The sequence below is a fragment of the Epinephelus moara genome, chromosome 24 (assembly GCF_006386435.1).
Source record: "Epinephelus moara isolate mb chromosome 24, YSFRI_EMoa_1.0, whole genome shotgun sequence".
Lineage (NCBI taxonomy): Eukaryota > Metazoa > Chordata > Actinopteri > Perciformes > Serranidae > Epinephelus > Epinephelus moara.
Window position 1 is genome coordinate 13244683 of NC_065529.1, and position 20599 is coordinate 13265281.

Genomic DNA, 20599 nt, shown 5'->3' on the forward strand with positions numbered 1-20599 from the left:
CTTAAAGATCATGATATATTGCTGTTTTCACTTTGCATCGATTATACTGGTCATTGAATCGATATGCTGATCCAGATGAATGTATTGTTACACCCCTAATATTTACCATGTTCACCTTCTCAGTTTAGCATGTTAGCATATTAACATTTGCTAATCAGCAATAAAGACAATGTGAAGCTGAGGATTATGGGAATGTCGTCAGTGTTGCAGGGTTTTGGTTGTAATTTATTGGACGAATTTTTAACTTGATGATGGCACTGATGGTGAAAAGTTAAGGGATCACCAACGTTATTACAATTCAACCTGCAGGAGACATGAATGTGTGTTAAAATTTCATTACTGAGACACTACTGAGACATAGGTTTGATCTGGTCCCATGACAGTAATATCTGTTAAGAATTTCATGATAAGCTCTCCAATACATGTTGAAATAATTCAGTCTGGGCCAAAGAGGCGGACCAAGTCATGCTAGCATGACTAAAAATCTGATTTAAGCTGCATCATTATTAAAGCTTTTTTTTTTTTTTATAGAGATTTTACTTAAGGTCAACACAAACGGCGATATATATAACATAGATAAGAACTACTGTTAAAATGTTTTTGAAGTTCTTTTTTCAAGGAACTGCACAAATAAAGGATGTGAAGTAAGTTAAAGAGCAATACAGAAAAGCATAAAATTACCATTATGTACATTAGCTGTAGTGAAGTTAAGTTCTTGAACTATTATTTTTTGAGATTTCTGGTTTCAAAACTTAAAAAAGAATTCACTTGCTGTGTTTGAAAACAAACCATCTGTGCTAAAGTTTTAAGAGCCATTTGAACCTCCTTTATTGTCAGTGCTTTAAAGCTGCACCTATCTAAATTTTTATATTAGCAAATATATAATTACTGTGTGTTATATGAAAGGGGTCACTTGTAGTGACAAACCCACATGGAATTATCAGCCGACTCTGTAGTTTTCCTATGGATCTATACAGGTAGTATCTTTCAGCTAATTGTTTTGTTTTGATTTATTTTGCTGTTTTGGCTCAGTCTTATTGCTCTCATCAGCATCACTTCCTGCTTTTAGCTGCAGTAAGCAGCTGTTTTCAGCAAAAAAGCTCTGAAAACCACACCGTACAAGACCAAACAGCAGACAGACAGAGTTAGCAACTAGCTGGTGGACAGAGTGCAGCATTAAGCAGCTACAGACTGAGTCATTTCCCTGAGGAGCTGATGGAGACCATACTGGGCTGTAACTTCTGGCACGATGCAATATATCTTTTTAACTTTAATAACATTCATCGTGCAGACAGTAACACTGTATGCATGGACGTGCTTAGAAGGGCATATTTCTGGAATTTTTGTTGTCATCAACCTCACTGTGATTGTGGTTGTCCTTTCACAGTGACAGAGCAGAGGTTTACCTGGGTGATGAAAACTCCTTGAGCCTGACGTTCAATGCCAGGAACGAGGGAGAGGGAGGGGCGTATGAGGCCGAGCTCTATGTGGTGCTTCCCCCAGAGGCCGACTACAGCGGGATAGCACGCAACAATGTGGTGAGCCGACAACTGTTACTGTTACTATGCCTTTAGCCTCTAAGTATACTGGTAAGAAGCAGTGACGGACTCAGGATGTTTGAAGGGCAGGGGCGAAAAGTAAAAAAGGACACCTACTGCATGACATGGGGACAAGAGGGCAGCCAAAAGGGGCCATCCTCTCATTTTCACCACTAAAGAGGGCAGCCAAAAGGGCACATCCGCTCGTTTTTGTTAATCAAGAGGGCAGCCAAAGGGGCACATCTGCTCATTTTCATCATTCAAGAGGGCAGCTGATAGGGCACATCCTCTCATTTTCGCCACTCAAGAGGGCACTTTAGCGTGGCGTGTGTGTGTGTGTGTGTGTGTGTGTGTGTGTGAGTCCATCAGTGGTAATAAGTATTCCTTCTTTAGTACTGAACTATTATTATTATTATCCTCCACCTGAAGTATAAATAACAAACCTTAGGTTGGGTCTTAACAATGTGCAGCATAGCATAATTTGATATGTGTTTGATTTTCCAACCAAATATCACTTGAAAGCAGTGCTACAACCACTGATGTGGGAAACCCACTTTGTACACACTCCCACCAGTTTCTGAGCAGAATTTAAACACACTATATACGAAAAATTGCAAAAAACAAACCAAACAGGAATCATGATGAGGCAGAAAATATCATAACCCTTGTCACAGAAGCTGTCTGTTCACCACAACCTATTGAGGTGCCTAAAAAACAGAACTATTTTAGGTTATGTGTTTAGTTATCTAGTAATCTTAGTATCAGAGCTGACAGTATTTGATGTTTTTGTGTCCTCTCCAGAGCCTGACTCAGCTGACGTGCAGCTATGAAGCAGAAAACCAGACCCGCTATCTCGTGTGCGATCTGGGAAACCCCATGAAGTCTGGTACCAGTGTAAGAGCCAACAAAGCCCACATGTTGTCTTTGGCCTTTTTAAGTTTTTGTGTCTCAGTACAATTAAGTCAAGTCAGATTGTTCTGGCATTGCATAATTCATACACAAACTCAAAATTATTTTTTAATTGACCTGATAAAACATACAAAACATAAATAACACTATCTTGTATAAAGTCCCCTGGTTTCAAAAGCAGAAGAATACGTCAGACCAGAATAAGAGTCCAGGCTGTGTGTGTTCATAGTGAGAAAAATGCAACAATTGCTGGTCAACTTTTCATAACCACAGGAGAATCAGCTGGACTTGAATATGTTCACAAAGCCAATTTAAGATCCTGAAAGCTTTGGAGGGAATGTAGAAAAGTAATGAGTGCGTGGTAAAACAACAACAAATAACAGAACTAAATCAAATGCAATAAATCTTTGTCATTTTTATATTATTCATTCCCCATGTTCCCTGGACTAATTGTATACATTTACTGTGGGTCTCTTCCTAGTTATGGGCCGGCCTTCGGTTCACTGTGCCTAGACTGAAGGACACTCACGATACTGTACAGTTTGAGCTCCAAATACGAAGGTACATGTCTTGGTATTCCCAAAATATCATGGAAGTACAGTGTTTAGTACATGTTCTTTTTTTTTTTTTTTTTACATTTAGTAAGTGTGAAATATTTATATAAACATTTTTATGGAAGCCTTCAGAGGCAAGGGGATTTTTTTTTTTTTTTTTTTGCAGGCAAAACACACACACAAATTCACCCTGCTCTTTAATTGCTTCCATATATTTTTGATATTTATAGATATCAATATTAGGTATTTTCTGTTAAAAACAATTACAGAATTTATGACAACTTGACAAAGTCCTGTTTTGAAAAGTATGTTTACACTGTTCTAACTCTTCGTCTTTCTATTTGTCCATTGTAGTAAAAATGCAAATAACTCAGAGAGTGAGGTGGTGCTGTTTGAGCTGGAGGTGGCTGCTATGGCTGAAGTCATTCTGCAGGGGTGAGGCTTCTTTGCCAATTTCCACTACTACTACTACAACTACTATTATATCTTCTACTACATCAGTACATTACCATTATAACATCATTCCTATAATGGTCGTTCCTGCCAAGGTAAAACCTCTGCTTTTGTCTGTTGCAGTGTTTCTCGCCCGGATAAAGTCATCTTTCCACCTCCCAACTGGATTGTTAGTCAGACTCTGAGGGAAGAGCAGGACATCGGCCCTGAGCTTCAGCAGGTCTATGAAGTACGCTGACATTTCTTCTATGCATGTTTACAATTGTTACTGCTCTCACATATCTGTTCATATAATTAAAAGGTGGGTAGACTAAAATTTCTGATGAGCGATTATTTAGGGACCGTATGAAAATTAAAGTTATGATTGTTATTTTTGTTGAAGGGAGGGTAGTCTGAAGGCTTTTGTTTCTTTTACACCATATTTAGATTTTATTTCGGCTTCCCCTCTTGAGGTGTATTATATATCAAAGAGATCAAATGGTTACATTATAAATATGGCTCTCATGTCGTCTGCCATATGCAGAGGTCAACACACGTTTCTCTGTAGCATGGCTTTATTTTCCTCTCCACACTCAAATAAGAAGTAGGTAGGACCAAACTGTCTGTATTCAGAAACACAATACATGTGGAGCTAACTAATGATTATTGATTGGCTGATTGAACATAATCTATACTAAAGAAAAGGCGTGTGATTAGCTGAAAGGTGAAGGGGCAGGGACCACTGTCATGACATGACATCAGGACGTAAAAAGTAAAATTATGATATGTGACATTATGAAACAACAGTTTCTAATATGAAATAAAAACAAACCCCTATAAAACCATTATTATGAGACTAAAACAGTATATAACATTTCAGAATAAGATGAGTTTTAATAATTTCTTAAATAAAATAAAAAACTGTCCTATTTACATATTTTACAAAATGTACTCCAGACTATATATTTTATGATTACTTATTTATTCATGTAATATTGAACATTTTGGGACTCCATTGCAACTACAGCATATTTTTTTGAGATATTGGTGAGAGGTTGCCGTCTGCAGGTCTTGCTTTTTTTTATTAATAAAATAAAACAAGAGAATTAGCCCACGTCCCGTCTCAGTAACTTTTGTATAGTCACCAAGGCAAACACAAGTCCATTATAATGTAAGATAATGTATTTATCTTAATATAACCTGTGTCAGACATGCAATGCAGCTGTCCTTCATGAGGATTTATTTAATCACAAAAATCCCTTTAAAGACCAAAGCAACAGTTCAAACTTAACCTCTTTCTTTCAGTTGGTGAATAACGGTCCCAGTGTGGTCAGCCAGTCCACGTTAGAGGTGAGGTGTCCTCTGAGGGCTCACAGCCACGGGCTGCTCTACCCTGTGGAGTTGGTCACTGAGGGGCCGCTCAGCTGCTCCTCCAGATACACCTTCAATGCAATGAAACTCAAGGTGAAGACACACACATCCACACACACACACGCACGCACGCACGCACGCACGCACGCACGCACGCACGCACGCACGCACACACGCACACACGCACACAGCTTGGTTGGCCTGGTGACACCATCGCCCTTGGTCTATTCTTGGCCTTGAACATTTGATTATGTTTGGTAGTGACTCTGTCTTTATGCACGCAGCTCCAGCCTCCAGCAGCAGAGGGGCACACGTCACTGAAATCCAGCACTGAGCACCACATCCGGAGGAGGGAGGTGTACAGCGATCCTCTGGCTAAACAAGGAAACCTGGTGAGACAATATGAAAAGAATAGGAAATCCAGCTGTAAAAATAAAAGACACTGTGTTTTCTGACATGTTGTTTCTGTACGTATCCATGGACACAGTTCATTTACAGGTGCACACACATATACGTAATATATTTCTACATTAAAGTACCCCACTGACTTAGCAGTGCACTACCATAACACTGTCACACTTGACAGTTAAAAAAACATTCTTCTTTCTAGTCACAACTTGGTGCCTACATTACCCACAATGCAACTGGACCACTGACAGTTCAGTCGGAGATTTGGGTGTGTTTTTAGCACTGACTTATATAGCCTAGTATCGCAACCCTCTGGCTACATCCACACTAATAGGTTTTCATTTTAAATCACGTAGCGCTTGCCACATTTACGCCTTATCGCCACACTACACCAGCGTTTTGGAACCCGTGAAATGGAATCTTTGAAAACTTTAGGTTTGCGTTTTATGCTGGATGAAGAACGATGACACTCTGATTGGGTCTTATCATTCATGACGTGTCAAGCCAAAACATTATTACTAAGCCTACATACTATTTTTGATTTCATCCTTTCCCGTTGCCATGGCTTCCTCCAGTGATGGATAATGCTCCCAGTACTGCTCTAATATGTCACTGTATTTGCTTTGTAATAACTTGCCACTCTGTTCTCCGCCGCCTTGACTGCCTTATACTCATGTGTTTCTCTCATTTAAAGTTCCACCCCATTGTCGGTCAAAGCAAAGAAATCTCTGCTCTTACTTTTCACTATCATAGTATTTTCTGTATCTTAGCAACCAGCGTGCCTCCGGTTTACACCTGCATGCACATGCCATGTTTACGAGAAAGGTATTGTGATATGAGTATTAAGGTGAGTTAGCATGGCCTGAGATTATTTCTGAAACTGAGCTAAAACACTTATGTACGGAGATTGTTTTTGTTTTGAAAGAGGGTTTTAAGGTAGAAACACAGTAGTGTTGATGATGCTACAGAGGTCTGGTAAGCTCATTTCTTTCTGACTCCACACCTCTCGATTTTTTTTCATTTTAAAACTTGTAGTCTTCAGACTCAGCTGATGCTAACTCAGGTGACATCACTTGAGGCAACTTTACACAGCTCCCTCTGGAGACACATACGTATGTGTATATGTAGTAGTACACTTGACACAGTATCAAATGACACAAGTATCAATAATTAAATAAATTAATGTATAAATAATTACATAAATAAAGTACAAGACTAAATAAATCAATGGAAATACAACAATAAATATAGAAACAAATACAAGAATAAATAAATGCTTAAAAAACACAGAAATAAATAAATATTGCACAAATAAATAAATAAATGCATAGGTAAGGATCTACTACCTCATCAACATACAAATCAAAAATACATAAATGAATAAATAAAGCTCACCAAAAATGTAGAAATAAATTTAGGCTATTTAGGTATGTCCTATTTAATTATCAACATTTATTGATTATTTATGCATTTTTCTTTATTTATTCTTATTCTTTTTATTTCTGTATTTTTAATTTATTTTTTATTTATTATTTATTTACTTATTTATCTATTAATACTTAAGTCATTTTTCGTTGTCCATGCCCCTGTAAGGAAACTTTGATATATAAAGTCTGCGTAGTGCCTCTCTGTGTTCATGAACCTTGATTTTAACGACCCTTGATTACATACCTCACAATTATGTACAACATTGACATAAAATGACAGAAGACTGATATCAGTTTCATATCTGTGTGCCCAGAAATAGTTGTGTGTAGCCTCGCTTTGCACAAAGACTGGCAGCAAGGGGAAACTGTTTACTTAGTTTGGTCAAAGGCAACAATGTTCTTTCCAGCAACTCAAAAACTGTAGTATTTTTACAGCTTTTTTTTTTTCACTCGATGGCAGACCAAGCCAATTTAAACATGTAAACTTACTAAATAAGGCATGTTGGTTGGATTCACCTTTTCTTTTCTAACTTTCTGAGAGCAGTTTTTCCTCGTCAGGAAAAGGGAGTTGACTCCATGTGTCCCACATAGACCCCAGGAGGTGTTTGTTTTTCTCCTTCTCTTTCCTCCTTGACTCAGCATGTGGAGGGAATCATGGTGACGCTGTTCACTCCAAACACACCACAACAGAGGCTCTTAAATTGAGTCAATAGCTCTTATGTTGGGTGTTCAGTCCCACAGAGGTTCTTATGGGAGTGTGTTTTCATTAGTATGTGTCTCTTAACTGGAGTGCACTGTGACTTTTTTTCAGTCTCCTGTGTGGGCTCCACACATTAATGTAGTACACGGAAACCAAAATTGTCCAATCAGAGTGTAAGAGGAGGAAGCACTGGCCTCTGAGCTTGAAAAAGATTTGAATTATAATGAAATTATCTCTTTCAACAGAGGAAATGGGAATAGATGTAATGAGCTCTGGTCACCATCTCCTGCTGCTTGCTGTAATTGTTTGTGAGATGACGTTAATTAGGTTTGTGATTTACAGGGTTCCTTTGGTGAAGCTTGCGTCACTGACTGTAATGTTTGACAATTAATCTCATATGGTATTCAGATGAACCATATTTAAAGTGGAGACTCTGACCACATGATGAAGATGTTTTTAAACATCCATGCTCCACTGTCTGAAAGCTGAATGTTAGTTAAAGTGTTGGATTGTCTTTTGAATTGGTATCAAACTAAAGGGACTGATCTTTGACAGACTCCAAGTTTAAGTCCAGAGCCTAATGCGAAAAAAGAAATAAAGATTCAAAACATGTTATCAGGATTATTTCTTTAAAATTGTTAATGTGTCACTGGAGTGACATCGTAGCTGGGTTCCATCCAGATCTTTAAACTGGTGCCCACACCTCTGATTTGTTAAGAGATTTAGGAGAATTAAAGTAGTGAAAAGAAATATGCAAACATGGTAGTGACATCCACTATGGCTGCAGAAACTACTATACTTTGTATTACTGCGGGGGACTGTACACATTGTGGTAGTCAGTTTTCCATTGGAGGATAATACCTATCTATCCAATAAACCGACCTGAACATGCCAAGAGGTCACTGAGCACCTTGCAGACTGCAGATTAATCATGTTCCTGTCTTTCATGTATAGTAATCTGTGGCATTTACTGCACACTTTTATTCCCTAACTTTAGGCGGTGCCTCCACCCAGGCAACATAAGTACCCCTGTAAAACTTCAGCAAGTCTGGAGAGAAGTGCTATTTAAGGACAAAGTTGGGGAGCAAATTACCTGCTAGCTGTCCTTCCATAACCTGTGAGCTACACCGCTCCCACAACAAATATGAAGCAAACGCATAATAACAGTTTAAATTTAAATCTTGCCAACAAATAAAAACTGTCCGATAACAGTTATGAGCTGGAGGGAGAAGCATCTCCAGTAGAGCGGTGCTCCACTATTCAGATGGTTGGTAGTTTGATCCCCGGCCCGTGCAGTCCACATGTCAAAGTGTCTATGCCATAGGTGTGTGAGTATGCGTGAATGATTATCAAATGAGCAGGGGCCACCTGCATCATCATTTGATGACTCTCAAATGCTGTAGGTGTGAATGTGAGTGTGAATGGTTGTTTGTCTTTATGTGTCAGCCCTGTTATATCTGGTAACCTGTCCAGGGTGTAGCCCGCCCCTCGCCCAGTGTCAGCTGGGATAGGCTCCAGCACACCCACAACCCCTAACAGGATAAGCGATTATGGAAAATGAATGAATGTATTTATCCTTATAGCTCTAACATCTACCACTTATCTACTATCTACCAATGTACTACCTACTCTTTTAAAATGAATACTACACCAGGCTCTGCGTTGTAATAATGAAGATGCAGTATGGATTTATCATTTAAAAAGGATTGGCAGGTGTGGTGCTTTTACATAGATGTTGTGCCACGAGTTGTCTACTGCTCTTTAACATGTATGGGACAATCTTTAAAATCTTTTATAGATCTTTTATATTGTATGATTCCTGCAGACAAATCATTTTGGTTTGAGAGAAATGGTGCTGGATGCTAAATTAGCTGTGTGCTTCTGTCCCTCCACAGACATGCTCGACAGTGACGTGCTGGCAGCTGCAGTGTAATGTTGGGCTGCTGGAGAGAGGTGCCAGTGTTATCCTGACTGTACGCTCCAGACTCTGGGCTGAAACCTTCATCGAGGTGAGATTACAGGACACACTGCCCTACAGTGCAGCTATGCTGTCATCTGGTAGTACAGGAAACTCAAGAGGCAAGCTCAGGCTGGATGAGAAAGGCAACATGAAGTTAGACAGTCTGTGTGCTTATACTGCCCTCTGTTGGCTGCAGCAGTACTCATCAACAAATCACAAACATCTTTTTTATTTTGGCAGCATGAACACACTGCAGACTCAAAACCAGTGTAAAGTTAGTAAGTAGTAAACAGTACAGGGCCTTAGACAGGATTATTTATTATGATGCTATTTGATGAGTTATATATCTTTTGTTGAAGTGATCATTTCAAATCTCATATAGAATTTATCAGTTCTACCCCAGTGATGGGATAGGTATCATGCTGAATTGACTTTAATGGCAGAGTTTGATCAGATAGTGCACAAAAATGTTATCAATAGTAGCACTGTTGGTTTCCTAGGTTTCAGTGTAGTGTTTTAATATCTGAAAGTTTTAGGGGAAAACCTTAGAGAGAATCAGTGAATATCTGTTATTTTGAGGGATGATGGCTTGATAAGCATACATGATTAAGATACTGAAAAGTGCCACAAAATTTTAGGTACTGGCAGCCTTTAAGCCTGTGAGTCCAACCCCTATTAAAATATTACTTTTTCCATCTGTCTTTTTTTTTTGTCAACAGCGGGCCTTTAAGCAGTATGTTCTCGAGTGCTCTGTTCAGTACAAGGTGAACACCATGCCTTATGCTATTCCTCCCAAATCCAAGCCATCAGGTTCCAAAAAGGTAACTTTATCACATTTTTATTCAACAAGTTTTTCACATCCAAGTGTAGATGTCAGTGAAAGGTGGTAAGAAAGTTAGGAGGTTCGTCTAAATGCTGTGGTTTGCTGTTGTTCAGGTAGTGATGGCCCTGATGTGGAGCAAGCCGGACAGTCCGTACGCTGTGCCAGTGTGGATCATCATCCTGGCTATTCTAGCTGGGTTGATATTACTTGCCCTGCTCATATATCTACTATACAAGGTAAGAAGCTGATACATAACCCTGCTTACACAAGAAAATAAGTTCTGACTGGCTGGCATATGTTACAATTTAAAACCAGGACACTTCAGGTGCAGTCTTAATGGGGGTTAGTTGGTGTTACTACAGAGACCAGGTAACTACATTTTCTAGAGCCATGCGATGTCATTAACCATCATCTCCAAACTATATCTATACATGTGTGTAGTAAAATGATTAGGCTCAGACAAATTACTGAATGGGTCTACCTGGCACAGAGACGCAAAACCACTACAAAGACACACAAAATGACTTAAAAAAGAGATGCCGAGCAACTACATAGAGATGCAAGTTACTACAGAGACATAAAATGGAAAAAGAGACACAAAACCACCACAAATACTGTTTTCCAACAAACAGTTCTGGGGACTCCCTGAGAGGAACTGCCCAGTGGGGAGCTCTCCTGAGAGCTAGACTACCTTCAAAGGCTTTTTTCTGTTTGCATTCACACCGCTAGTAGGAACACTGAAGTGAGGTACTATAAGCCGACCAGTGGTTGGTTAGCAATGTCACTTTCACTTTGAAATACTGTGTTTTAAAATTGTGTTGTATTTCCACCGTCGCTGCTCAGTAAATCCAGTAAAGACTTCATTGTCGGTCCATCTGTTCATGTTTTCCTAAAAAAAAAAAGAATTTGTTTGACTAATCAACGTACACTTGCGTTACTCGTAGTTCTTCATGTGCTGGGAGCTGTTTCTTAGTAATGATGAGTTATGACCAGACAGAATGATCTTACGGTGAAGTTGAACTTTGACGTTTTGGATATAAAGTGTCATCACTTCATCATTTTATCCTATTACACATTTGTGGGAAAATTTGTCACAATTAGCTTATAAACTCCTGAATTACAGCCAAAAATATGTTTTGTGAGGTCACAGTGACTTTGACCTTTGATTCTCATTTGGTGGTCGAATGTTTACTTTAGCTCATTCTTGAGTCCAAGTGGGAGTTTGTGCAAAATTTGAGGAAATTCCCTCAAGGCGTTTTTGAGATATTGTGTTCACGAGAATGAGACAGAAAGACAGGTGCAAGGTCACAGTGAACTTGAACTTTGACCTTATGAGCCAAAATCTAATCAGCACATCCTTGAGTCTAAGTGGACGTTTGAGTCATATTTAAAAAGAATTCCTCAAGGCATTCTTGAGTAATCTTGTTCACAATAATGAGACAGACGAGATCACAGTGACCTTGACCTTTGATGTATGACCACCAAATTCTTTTTCATTTCATCCTTGAGTCCAAATAGACATTTGTGCCAAATCTGAAATTTGCATTCACGAGAATGGGATGGATGTACTGATGGACAGACAACCTGAAAAAATAAGTGACGGAATAAGAACTCCCTTATTGTTAAAAAAAAAACCCTCAAATGTTTCTAGTTCTTACGGTGGGGTCAAACCATAAAGGGGGGTTCTTAGAACTATGACAAAAAAAATAGACAGACGACTACAGACACAAACTGATGCCCAAGAGATGCAACCGACTCGAAAGAACACAAAAAGAAGACAAAAAGTGACTAAAAGAGACACAAGTAGACAACAAGGAGATGCAAAGTGACTAGAAAGATATATAAAACGACATAACCTTGTCATTTGTAGTTGTTTTGTGGCTCTTGCAGTCAGGGTGCTGTGCCTGGTGGCCTTTTACAGGTCTGTGCTTAGGGGCCCATTGTTTCTTATTCTGTCCATGCAATGTGGGATGATGTTTAAGAATTTCACAATACAAAATTTTTCAGTTTAAAAAGAATTGGATATAACATCAAGACACTTCATAAATTGTCTATTATCATGTTACAAAGGGTACTTATTGGATAATAAATTTGCTTTTTATGACATAACCCAGCCCTGGTCTGATAAGCCAACATCACAAGTGTTTTATTCCTGCAGTACAGTACTGGCCAAACCTCAAACTGTACAAGTTGTACTGTAAGTGAGGCCCATGAAAGAGATAGGGAATATTATTTTTTCTACAGACATCCCTCCTTACAGTCCAGACTTTGTGTCAGATTGATTTGTTTCTAATCTTCCTCTTTCTGTGTTTTTCTCCAGATGGGCTTCTTTAAAAGGTCAGATCCGTATGGTACAACCATGGAGAAGGCCCAACTCAAGCCCCAGGCGTCTTCTGAAGCTTAGATCCAACAAGGAGCCTTCCCTGCAGCTGTTCTGAAGAACTGGAATTACCGTCACATTCCCAAATGATAAGCAGGCAACCCATTTACAAAGGGACAGTTATGGGTGCTGTATCACTGGAACACACAATATCTGGTCCTGCACTAAAATGCCAAAGCAGGGAGGACTACAAGGATCATGCAGTTGAATATGCACTACTGTTTTGGACATACATTTGAACAATCAGAGCAAGGTTTATGAAGCCTCTGCAGAAAGAGCAGCAACAAGGACGTACTCATTACAAGCTGATCTCTGTGGAAAGATGTTTGTTTGGAAAATAGTCTTCATACTCAATGTGTTGACCAGTAAAAGGTTAGAACTTCACAGCCCATATCAGTACAGGAAAAAATGCACGTCCAGCAAAAGGCACTAATGCTACAGTATTTTTTTATTCCTAAAAGATGTGTTTTAAGCCATGTTTGCAATCCCAGTGTTTGATATTTCTTGAATTGCCTGCCTTTGTATGATTTATACACCACTCTTTATTTATGGCACAGTGTTTGTCCCAATGGTCTTTGAATGTTGTACTGTACTGTCTGCAGGACAATCCTGATCAAACTGCAATGTTTAACTTGAATCATTCCTCTCCCATATTGGGAGGTATTTCGTTTATGATTTAATGTGTGTAATGTATTCATTGTGTTATGACCCATTGGTGTTGTGGCCCAGAATAAAGCCTGATTTTGTATACTCAACCATAGTGTCATTGATGTGCTTATCGTGAATAAGCAAAATTAAACAGAGCCCACTGCAGCTGACATGAGATACTGTATGTTAGAAGTACAAAGCGCAATCAACACTGAAATATTTATCATTGGCTGTCTTTCTGTCAAAAACCCTTTTTCCCCCCTTCCTCACCAGTAATCCAAAAAACTACATTACTTTACTTCATTACCTCCCTCTGCTGGTGGTTTATGTTACTACAACTACATGGAACCTGTTTCCTGATTCCTTAAAGTGCCATCACAAATATTAATATTTTAAGGTGATTGTCCACAACAGGCTATGTAGTTAATGGTGAGTTCAGTGCAAGTAGATTGCATCAACAAAGATGTTACTGCATCCATTTTTATATCAGCCGATAGAGCTGGCAGCTAGCAGCTAGTGCAAACTCTTTAAACCGCACTCAACAACGGCAACAGTCAAGCATAGCTGTGAGAGACTCTCTAAAAACACAGGGTTTCCCCTGGATGGGTGTGGTTTTGCTGGACGTAGCAGTGCATGCTCTAGCCACCCTTTTAATTTATCACTATCCAGTGATGCTAACATTAGAATGCCGTAACGTGGCCCCTATTAATGGGCCATGAAAACACTGGATAAAATTTACTGTATGGCTAAGGTTCTCTGTTAGCAGGTCCCACAAAATTCAACTACATTCATCCAAAACACCTACCCAAAGTAAACTGGACGCTGTTCTGGTTTCATTTCTAGTAAATTGTTTACCAACAGTCAGAATCACTGTAAATGCTTCTGTCATTGAGTTATATAAGTTGCAACACACTTCAACTAATTTTTCATTTTAATTCGCCTGAATATTCTCTTGAAAAAAAGGAATCTATTTTTGTATTTGTGAAATGTGTTTCACAGATTACACATTAACACACAGATTTACAATCCCTTCACACAAATAATCTTGAGACAAATCTATCTCCACAGAAGCCTTACCTATTCCGTATTCAAGTAGATAACAATATCACAGAAGAAAAACATTTTCCACATGTATTTACGAGGTTTTGTCCAGCCTAAAATTAACTTTCTCAGTCACATGTGGCGAGAACCTGTGGCAGACATCACCCTCTCGTGTGCGAATGCGTGCTTATGATTAATGCCACGCAGACGCAGACAGGCCACTCGCCCCGTCCATACATTATGGAGACCTCACAGGTCCTCCGTTGTCCGCAGACGTAAGAGAGTTGGTTAAAGGAAAAAAAAAATAGTTACCACTCTGTCGATGCTCAGGCTACATGTTTATTGACGTTGCCATCTGCGATGGCCAACTCTCCTATGTCTGCAGACATCACAGGACCTGCGAGGTGTGGTAATGAACTGAGAGAAAACGAGAGACGGTGGTGCACAGATACATGGCCCCTATTTCCCTTTTTGCTCTTCCTGCTCTCACTCTGGTTCTTCTGGTGGAGGAGCAGAGGACAGCCTGGGTCAGCAGGGTTTGCTGGAGGCTCTTCAGGGGCTTACAGCCAGGCCGCTTGTCATATTTTTTCATGGGAGTCTCCTGCCCCTGCGCCCTGGATTATTTTGGGGGCATTTTTGCCTTTAATGAATAGGACAGTAAAGCATGAAGGGGGAGAGAGAGAGGGGACGACATGCAGCAAAGGGCCACTGGTTGTAATCGAACCTGCACGGACAAGGCCTTTGTGCACGGGGTGCCTGCTCTATCCATAAAGCCACCGATGCCCCTTTAATCAACATTTTAAAGTGGAAATAGACAACTTTTCAGCTAGCTTACACTGGCAGCCAGAAGTATCTCTGAGCCATAATCTAAACAAATAGGCCTCAAATGTGTCCCATATAATGTCTATCGATGGTCTATCACCAGGAGTTGTATTTCTAATATTTGTACTTATAAATATCTCATAATGATTTTTTTTATATATTTAAGAATGTCTAAGGGCTCACTTGCACAACTCAGAAAAAGGTCAAAGTCCAGTTTATTAAACAATGGGCAAAATCGTGGTCAGGCAGAATCAAGATCAAAAATCTAGATAGGCAAAATCAGGCAGAGGTGCAAAAGGGAAAGGCTAAGGTGGGTCCGAAAAAACACTAACAAGATCAAAAACCGAGGATCAAAACACTGACAAGACATGCTGGTTGACTCAGCACACAGAAGAACACAAGGGCAGGAAGTCAAGACACCTGAAATGAGAGGAGAGTTACTACAAAATAAAACAGGAAGTGCAACAAAAACACAGAGAAAAAATGACCTTATCTCTGACAAGTCCTGACACCTGATATGAAAATATAATCTATTCAGTTGTACAATTTTTTGGCATGTGAATAATCTGAGAATATCCACTTCTCAGGTTTTCTCAACCCAAGAAAGTGGGGGGTTGTTTTCCAGACCGAAGATTTCTTAGATGTCTTTGAGGGGTTCTCTTCAGAGACTTCAGCCGTCTCAAGGGGTTTCAGTGGTCCATTAGGGAGAGACTCCTATTTGCATGAGTCATCCTCAGCTGGGAGCACCTCCATAGAGACTTCAACCATCTACAGGTGTTCAAAAGTAGGTCCATAAGGAAGAGACTCCTGTTGGTATGGCTCATCCTGAGGCTTCTCCTAGGGGGATGAGGATTGTCTATTCTCTCAGCCTTGAGCTTCGTTGACAGCTGATGGTTGGGTCAGATCTGAATGTTAAACTGAGTTATCAGCTCCTCCCTCCCTTTCTCAAAAGATTCCTGATTCGTCAAGGTGTGTTGCTTCAGGATGTTATTCTCTTCTGCCATGTTTTCACAGAGGGCATCCTGCTCAGCCCTCAAATTTTCTGTAAGATGCAGAACTGCTGACAACCTTTCTGCGTGAGATTTGATTTTATCGTTAACCTCAAACCGAAGATTGAGCTGAATTTTCAGCTCCTCGTTCAGCTCATGCTTAATGTTGAGCCAAGTCTTAAGCGTTTCCTCTCCGTAGAGATGATTCATTGGCCAAAGCATTTTGCTGAAGGATTTTAATTTCTGCCGCCATTTTTTCCTGAAGGGCATCCTGCTCAACCTTTAGATTTTGGAACAGGTGCAGGTCTGTTGAAACCCTTTCTGTGTGAGACTTGATTTCATCGTCAAGCTCACGCTTAAGACATTCATTCTGCTGTCTGGGAGTGAGGAGTTCGGTTTCATATTTTACAGTGAGGTGATGTTGTGAAACCTTGGTCCTTTCGAGTTCTTTTCGAGAAGCTTGTTCCTCTGCCTCTCCACCTGGAGTTCAGCTGTAAACTTGTCCTGGCTGATCTAATGTGCCACTTGCAGCATCTCAAAATCTTTGTGAAGGTCTTTCTTCTTTTTCTGTCTGATGGTGTCCCTCACCTGAACAGCCATGTTGTAAGTGCTGAGTTTCTGGATCTGCCCATTTCCTCACCCTCTCTAGCTCTCTTCTGGTTTCTTTTTTTCCTGTTAATTTATATTTCTTTCAGGGTTTTTTGCTTAGCCATGTGTTTTTTGGTCTTTTCCAGCTCGTGGCTAAGTTGGTTTTGCACACAAATGAAGACTTTTCTCTGTTTATCCAACAGGTCATTAAGTTTTGGACCTGTTAACGAAGTTCATCGCACTCCGTCACATCAATTTGAAGAGGCTGACCTCTGGCCAGCTGTCTGAAGGTCCTCCTGTCCACTTGGCTGCTCGCTCTTCCACAGAAAAAAGAGACGATGTGTGGTAATGAGATGGCTGTACACAGGTACACGACCCCCATTTCTCTTGCTGCACTTCTGAGATACGCATGATTGCTCCCTTGACCTCACCAAGGCTGGTGGCTCGTGTCTGATTCTCCTTCACTGATATCTAAAAAACAGGAGGGACTGAATGCAATGACACAATATCAGCTGCTTTTATTATAGAAAAACCGTCGGCAATGTGTTCGCAGATGGCTTGGCCAACGGTGATGCATTAAGAGACATCACTACCTACTCGGCTTTTTTCATGTGGCCAGCTATGGACCAGCTTTCCATTAACGGAGGGTCTGGTGGAGGAGGGGTCCAGGCCGGTTATCACAGCTTTTTAGCTGCCATGGCTCATAAAATGGATTTGGGATTCTGTTTACGGGTCGTTTGTTTTCTTTGGTGCGTTAGGAGCCTGGGTGGCGACGTCTCAATGCGCAGCACAGGGATGACGTGTGGTTGTGGAGCGAGGATCATCTGGCCACGGCTGCTGTGTGGCAGGGGACGCTGGGGTTGTGATGGGTCCATGGGCTCCCGCCGCATGTGACTGGGGCTCGCTGCCCCTGGGGCCACTCGCTCCTCCTCAATATTTATCTTTGACAAAAGCCTGATGGTGTCCTCCATTTGGCACACGTTATTGTGCTACCCCTCTCTGTCAAAGCTTTCCTTTTTTCCAGAGTTGATAGTTTTATTCTCCACTCTGCCTTGCTCTGGATGATCTCATGGTCTTTATCTCTCGGCTTGGCTTAGCTTTCCAAAATTTTCACTTTAAGCGCCTTCTTTTCAGATGTTATTTGCGTGATTACATTGTCCTTTTTCAGAACAATTTGGCGGAACTTTCTTTCAAAGTCCTCTTTTAGAGTTCTGATTCTGCATCTTTTTCTTCTAGTTCTGCTTACAACTGGTTTTCCCATGTTGCCTTTAAGTCCATTGAATTGTCTGAGGGTAGTTTTTATTTTTAGCCTCCTTCTCCCAGGTCTCTCTGATTCTCCTGTTCTCCTCTTGCTAGAGTGCAAAAAAGCGGTTGAATTCAGCACTCCAGTGGTGTTTGATGGAGAGGGTCTCATTCTGTGCTTCACGCAGATCTTTTTCTTCCTCCTAATAGATTGATTAGGTTCATTTTGTCTTCTTTTTCAAATTGTTCAATATTTTCTTCTCTTCAGACAAAAAGTGTAGGAGATGTATCTTTTTACCTGCTTGACAGTTTCGACAGTGACGTTGGATGACACTTCTGAGGAAGACTGGAGTCACAGTCGAAACTGTCAAGCAGGTAAAAAGATACATCTCCTACATTTTTTGTCTGAAGAGAAGAAAATATTGAACAACTTTTTCTTCCTCCATTGTCTTCTTTTCAAACTCTGCCTGTTTCATAAGTTCCCTCTCTGCCTCTAGAGACTTTGTTTCTATCACTCCATGTTGACTGTCTGCTTTTCCAGGGCATCCTTTTCCATGATCAACTCACAGCTTTCTTCCCCATATTCCTTCAGGACTGTTTTCAAGCCCTGAATCTGGCTGTGGGGACTGGGAATTTGCCAGTTCCTCTGGTTCTACACCTCTTGAGCTGATTTGTCCTGGTTTTGCTTCATGATGATCAACTGTATAAGATAAGACTGAACTAGATCAATGGAAAGCTTAAAAAAAGTTAGTCTGAAGGTCTGTCTGGCTAAGAAAATCTTTATTTCTGAATGGACGGTTGTCACTTTGAAAGCAGAACAAAGATATTTATTGCAGTACTGGAGCATTATACAGTAGTATTTTAGAGAATTGTAACCACATTTTTACATTCATTGCCTTGGTTATGTCATTATTTGTGTATTTTTACAGACCCGCCTTCCACAGAAGACCTTCCTTTGGCACCTGATGGGCCCATAATTATGAAACATACACAGCATGATCACTACAGACTGATCTAAGCTAGGGAACCATTAGAGGCAAAAACCAAGAATCAACCAACACAGATTTGTTGCATCAATTTATTGTCTATATACTAAATATATGCAATGTGTTTGGTATTTTATGGCAACATTCTTCTTATTATTGCTATTGCTGTTGTATAGGATACATATAATAATAATTTCCAGCAGAGGTTTATGTCTGTGAAGCAGCACAAAGTCTCACTATACAGTGCATCAATATGCTGTCAGTTGCAGACAATAGCTGAAATTCCTGCCTGTGCATATCGACCTATCTGTGCAATGACGCAAATACAGTCACATAATGGTATGTGCTTTCATTGTTACTATGTGTTGCCATTTTTTGTTGTCACTCAATAGGCTAATCTTCCATGCACACAGCTACTACTGCAAATATTGTGAGACACTGCATTTATGCAACAAAATGGACCCTATATTCCCTAATATTATATACTTGAAAGGACAGAAAGAAGTGCATTGCCTCTCCAGCAGAAATTAAACTGTCCCACCAGCAGCAACCACCAATTCAGTGTGTGGTTGTGTGATAAAAAAATCTAATTTATTTCTCAAGATAAATATTTTAAGGCAGACTCCCCAGAAATGTAACTACACGCTGCGGCAATGCAGATCTCCTATTTATTTTTGTAAGCTGAAACCATTTCTCTCAGTGGAAATGAAGCTTGTATTTACTTTAATTTCACAGATAAGAAACAATAAATTGTGAAGACAGTAAAGCCTCCACACAAATAGCATTTTAAGTCTTGTGTGTAATTTAGCATTCAGGGATTTAGCTATACTTTGGGATTTATCCTGGCTTCATATGAGCAGAGGAAATCTCTGCTCATCGCTAGGCTAATTTATACAATGTAAAATGCCATTGTGGTAATAACGTTAGCCTGTTATATTTGTTTAGAAATTGTGTTTATTACAAAACAGTCGTTTTGTCGGTGAACCTTGTGAGTTGTAATGGGGCCTAATTTTATAACGTTACCTTTGTTAAATGTTGCTGTTGTCCCTGGTTTTATATGAGAAGAGGAAATCTCTGCTAACTGCTAGGCTGATTTATACCGTATGCCATAGGCTTGTGCTAATAACGTTAGCATGTTGTATTTGTGGGGAAATTGTGTCTAAAGACAAGTGCTTTGTCTGTGAATGCTGCGAGTTATAGTGAAGCCAATTTGTGTACTTAAGCCATGTTTAATGTGTGTTTTGGGTGAGGTTTTTGAATCAACTAAACTTTACAGCACTTCACAGAAACCCCGCCGGCGACTAGTGTTTTGGAGGTGTAACTGCAGAGTGACACAGACACACCACCACACAAGTATAAATGCTCACAACGGTGTAAGCGACGTGCGTAGGCTACGGCGTAAGGTCTGCCGCACAAGAATAAATCCTGTTTAAGTTGCAAACATTATTTTGATGAGTTGTCTTGACAAATAATGCTGGCATTTACATTAACTTAATGTTGTGTGTAATTGAAAGTCAGATTTCTGAAATGTTTAATTCAAAACAAAAATCAAGATGTAGTTACTTAATGAAATGACTTCATTTTTTCCTTCAGGATTTCAATTCCCTCCTGTGGTCAAAGTCAGACAGTTGAGACTATTTTGCAAGTTTGGCACACCGTGCGCCTGGCGCAGCTACTCCTCTTTCCCACCTCCGTCCATCCTACCTGCGCAAGTCGGAAAGAGGGAGGAGAGAAGGCGTGGAGTGGGTTTTACACACATCGCACCAATCAAATGAGCCCCT

At 40.1% G+C, this 20599-nt stretch overlaps 1 protein-coding gene across 1 annotated transcript in view; it reads left to right on the top strand.

Annotated features, from left to right (window-relative positions):
- The window catches only part of LOC126386528 (integrin alpha-5-like), a 55808-nt gene extending 42559 nt beyond the window's left edge, over positions 1-13249 (top strand). The window contains exons 20-30 of the mRNA XM_050038921.1: positions 1388-1538; positions 2340-2432; positions 2929-3008; positions 3356-3436; positions 3578-3683; positions 4739-4897; positions 5089-5196; positions 9235-9348; positions 10019-10120; positions 10236-10358; positions 12443-13249. Of these exons, the coding sequence (XP_049894878.1) occupies positions 1388-1538; positions 2340-2432; positions 2929-3008; positions 3356-3436; positions 3578-3683; positions 4739-4897; positions 5089-5196; positions 9235-9348; positions 10019-10120; positions 10236-10358; positions 12443-12526 (1201 nt within the window). The 3' untranslated portion in view covers positions 12527-13249. The remainder of the gene's footprint in view (positions 1-1387; positions 1539-2339; positions 2433-2928; positions 3009-3355; positions 3437-3577; positions 3684-4738; positions 4898-5088; positions 5197-9234; positions 9349-10018; positions 10121-10235; positions 10359-12442) is intronic.
- The last annotated feature ends 7350 nt before the right edge of the window (positions 13250-20599 follow it).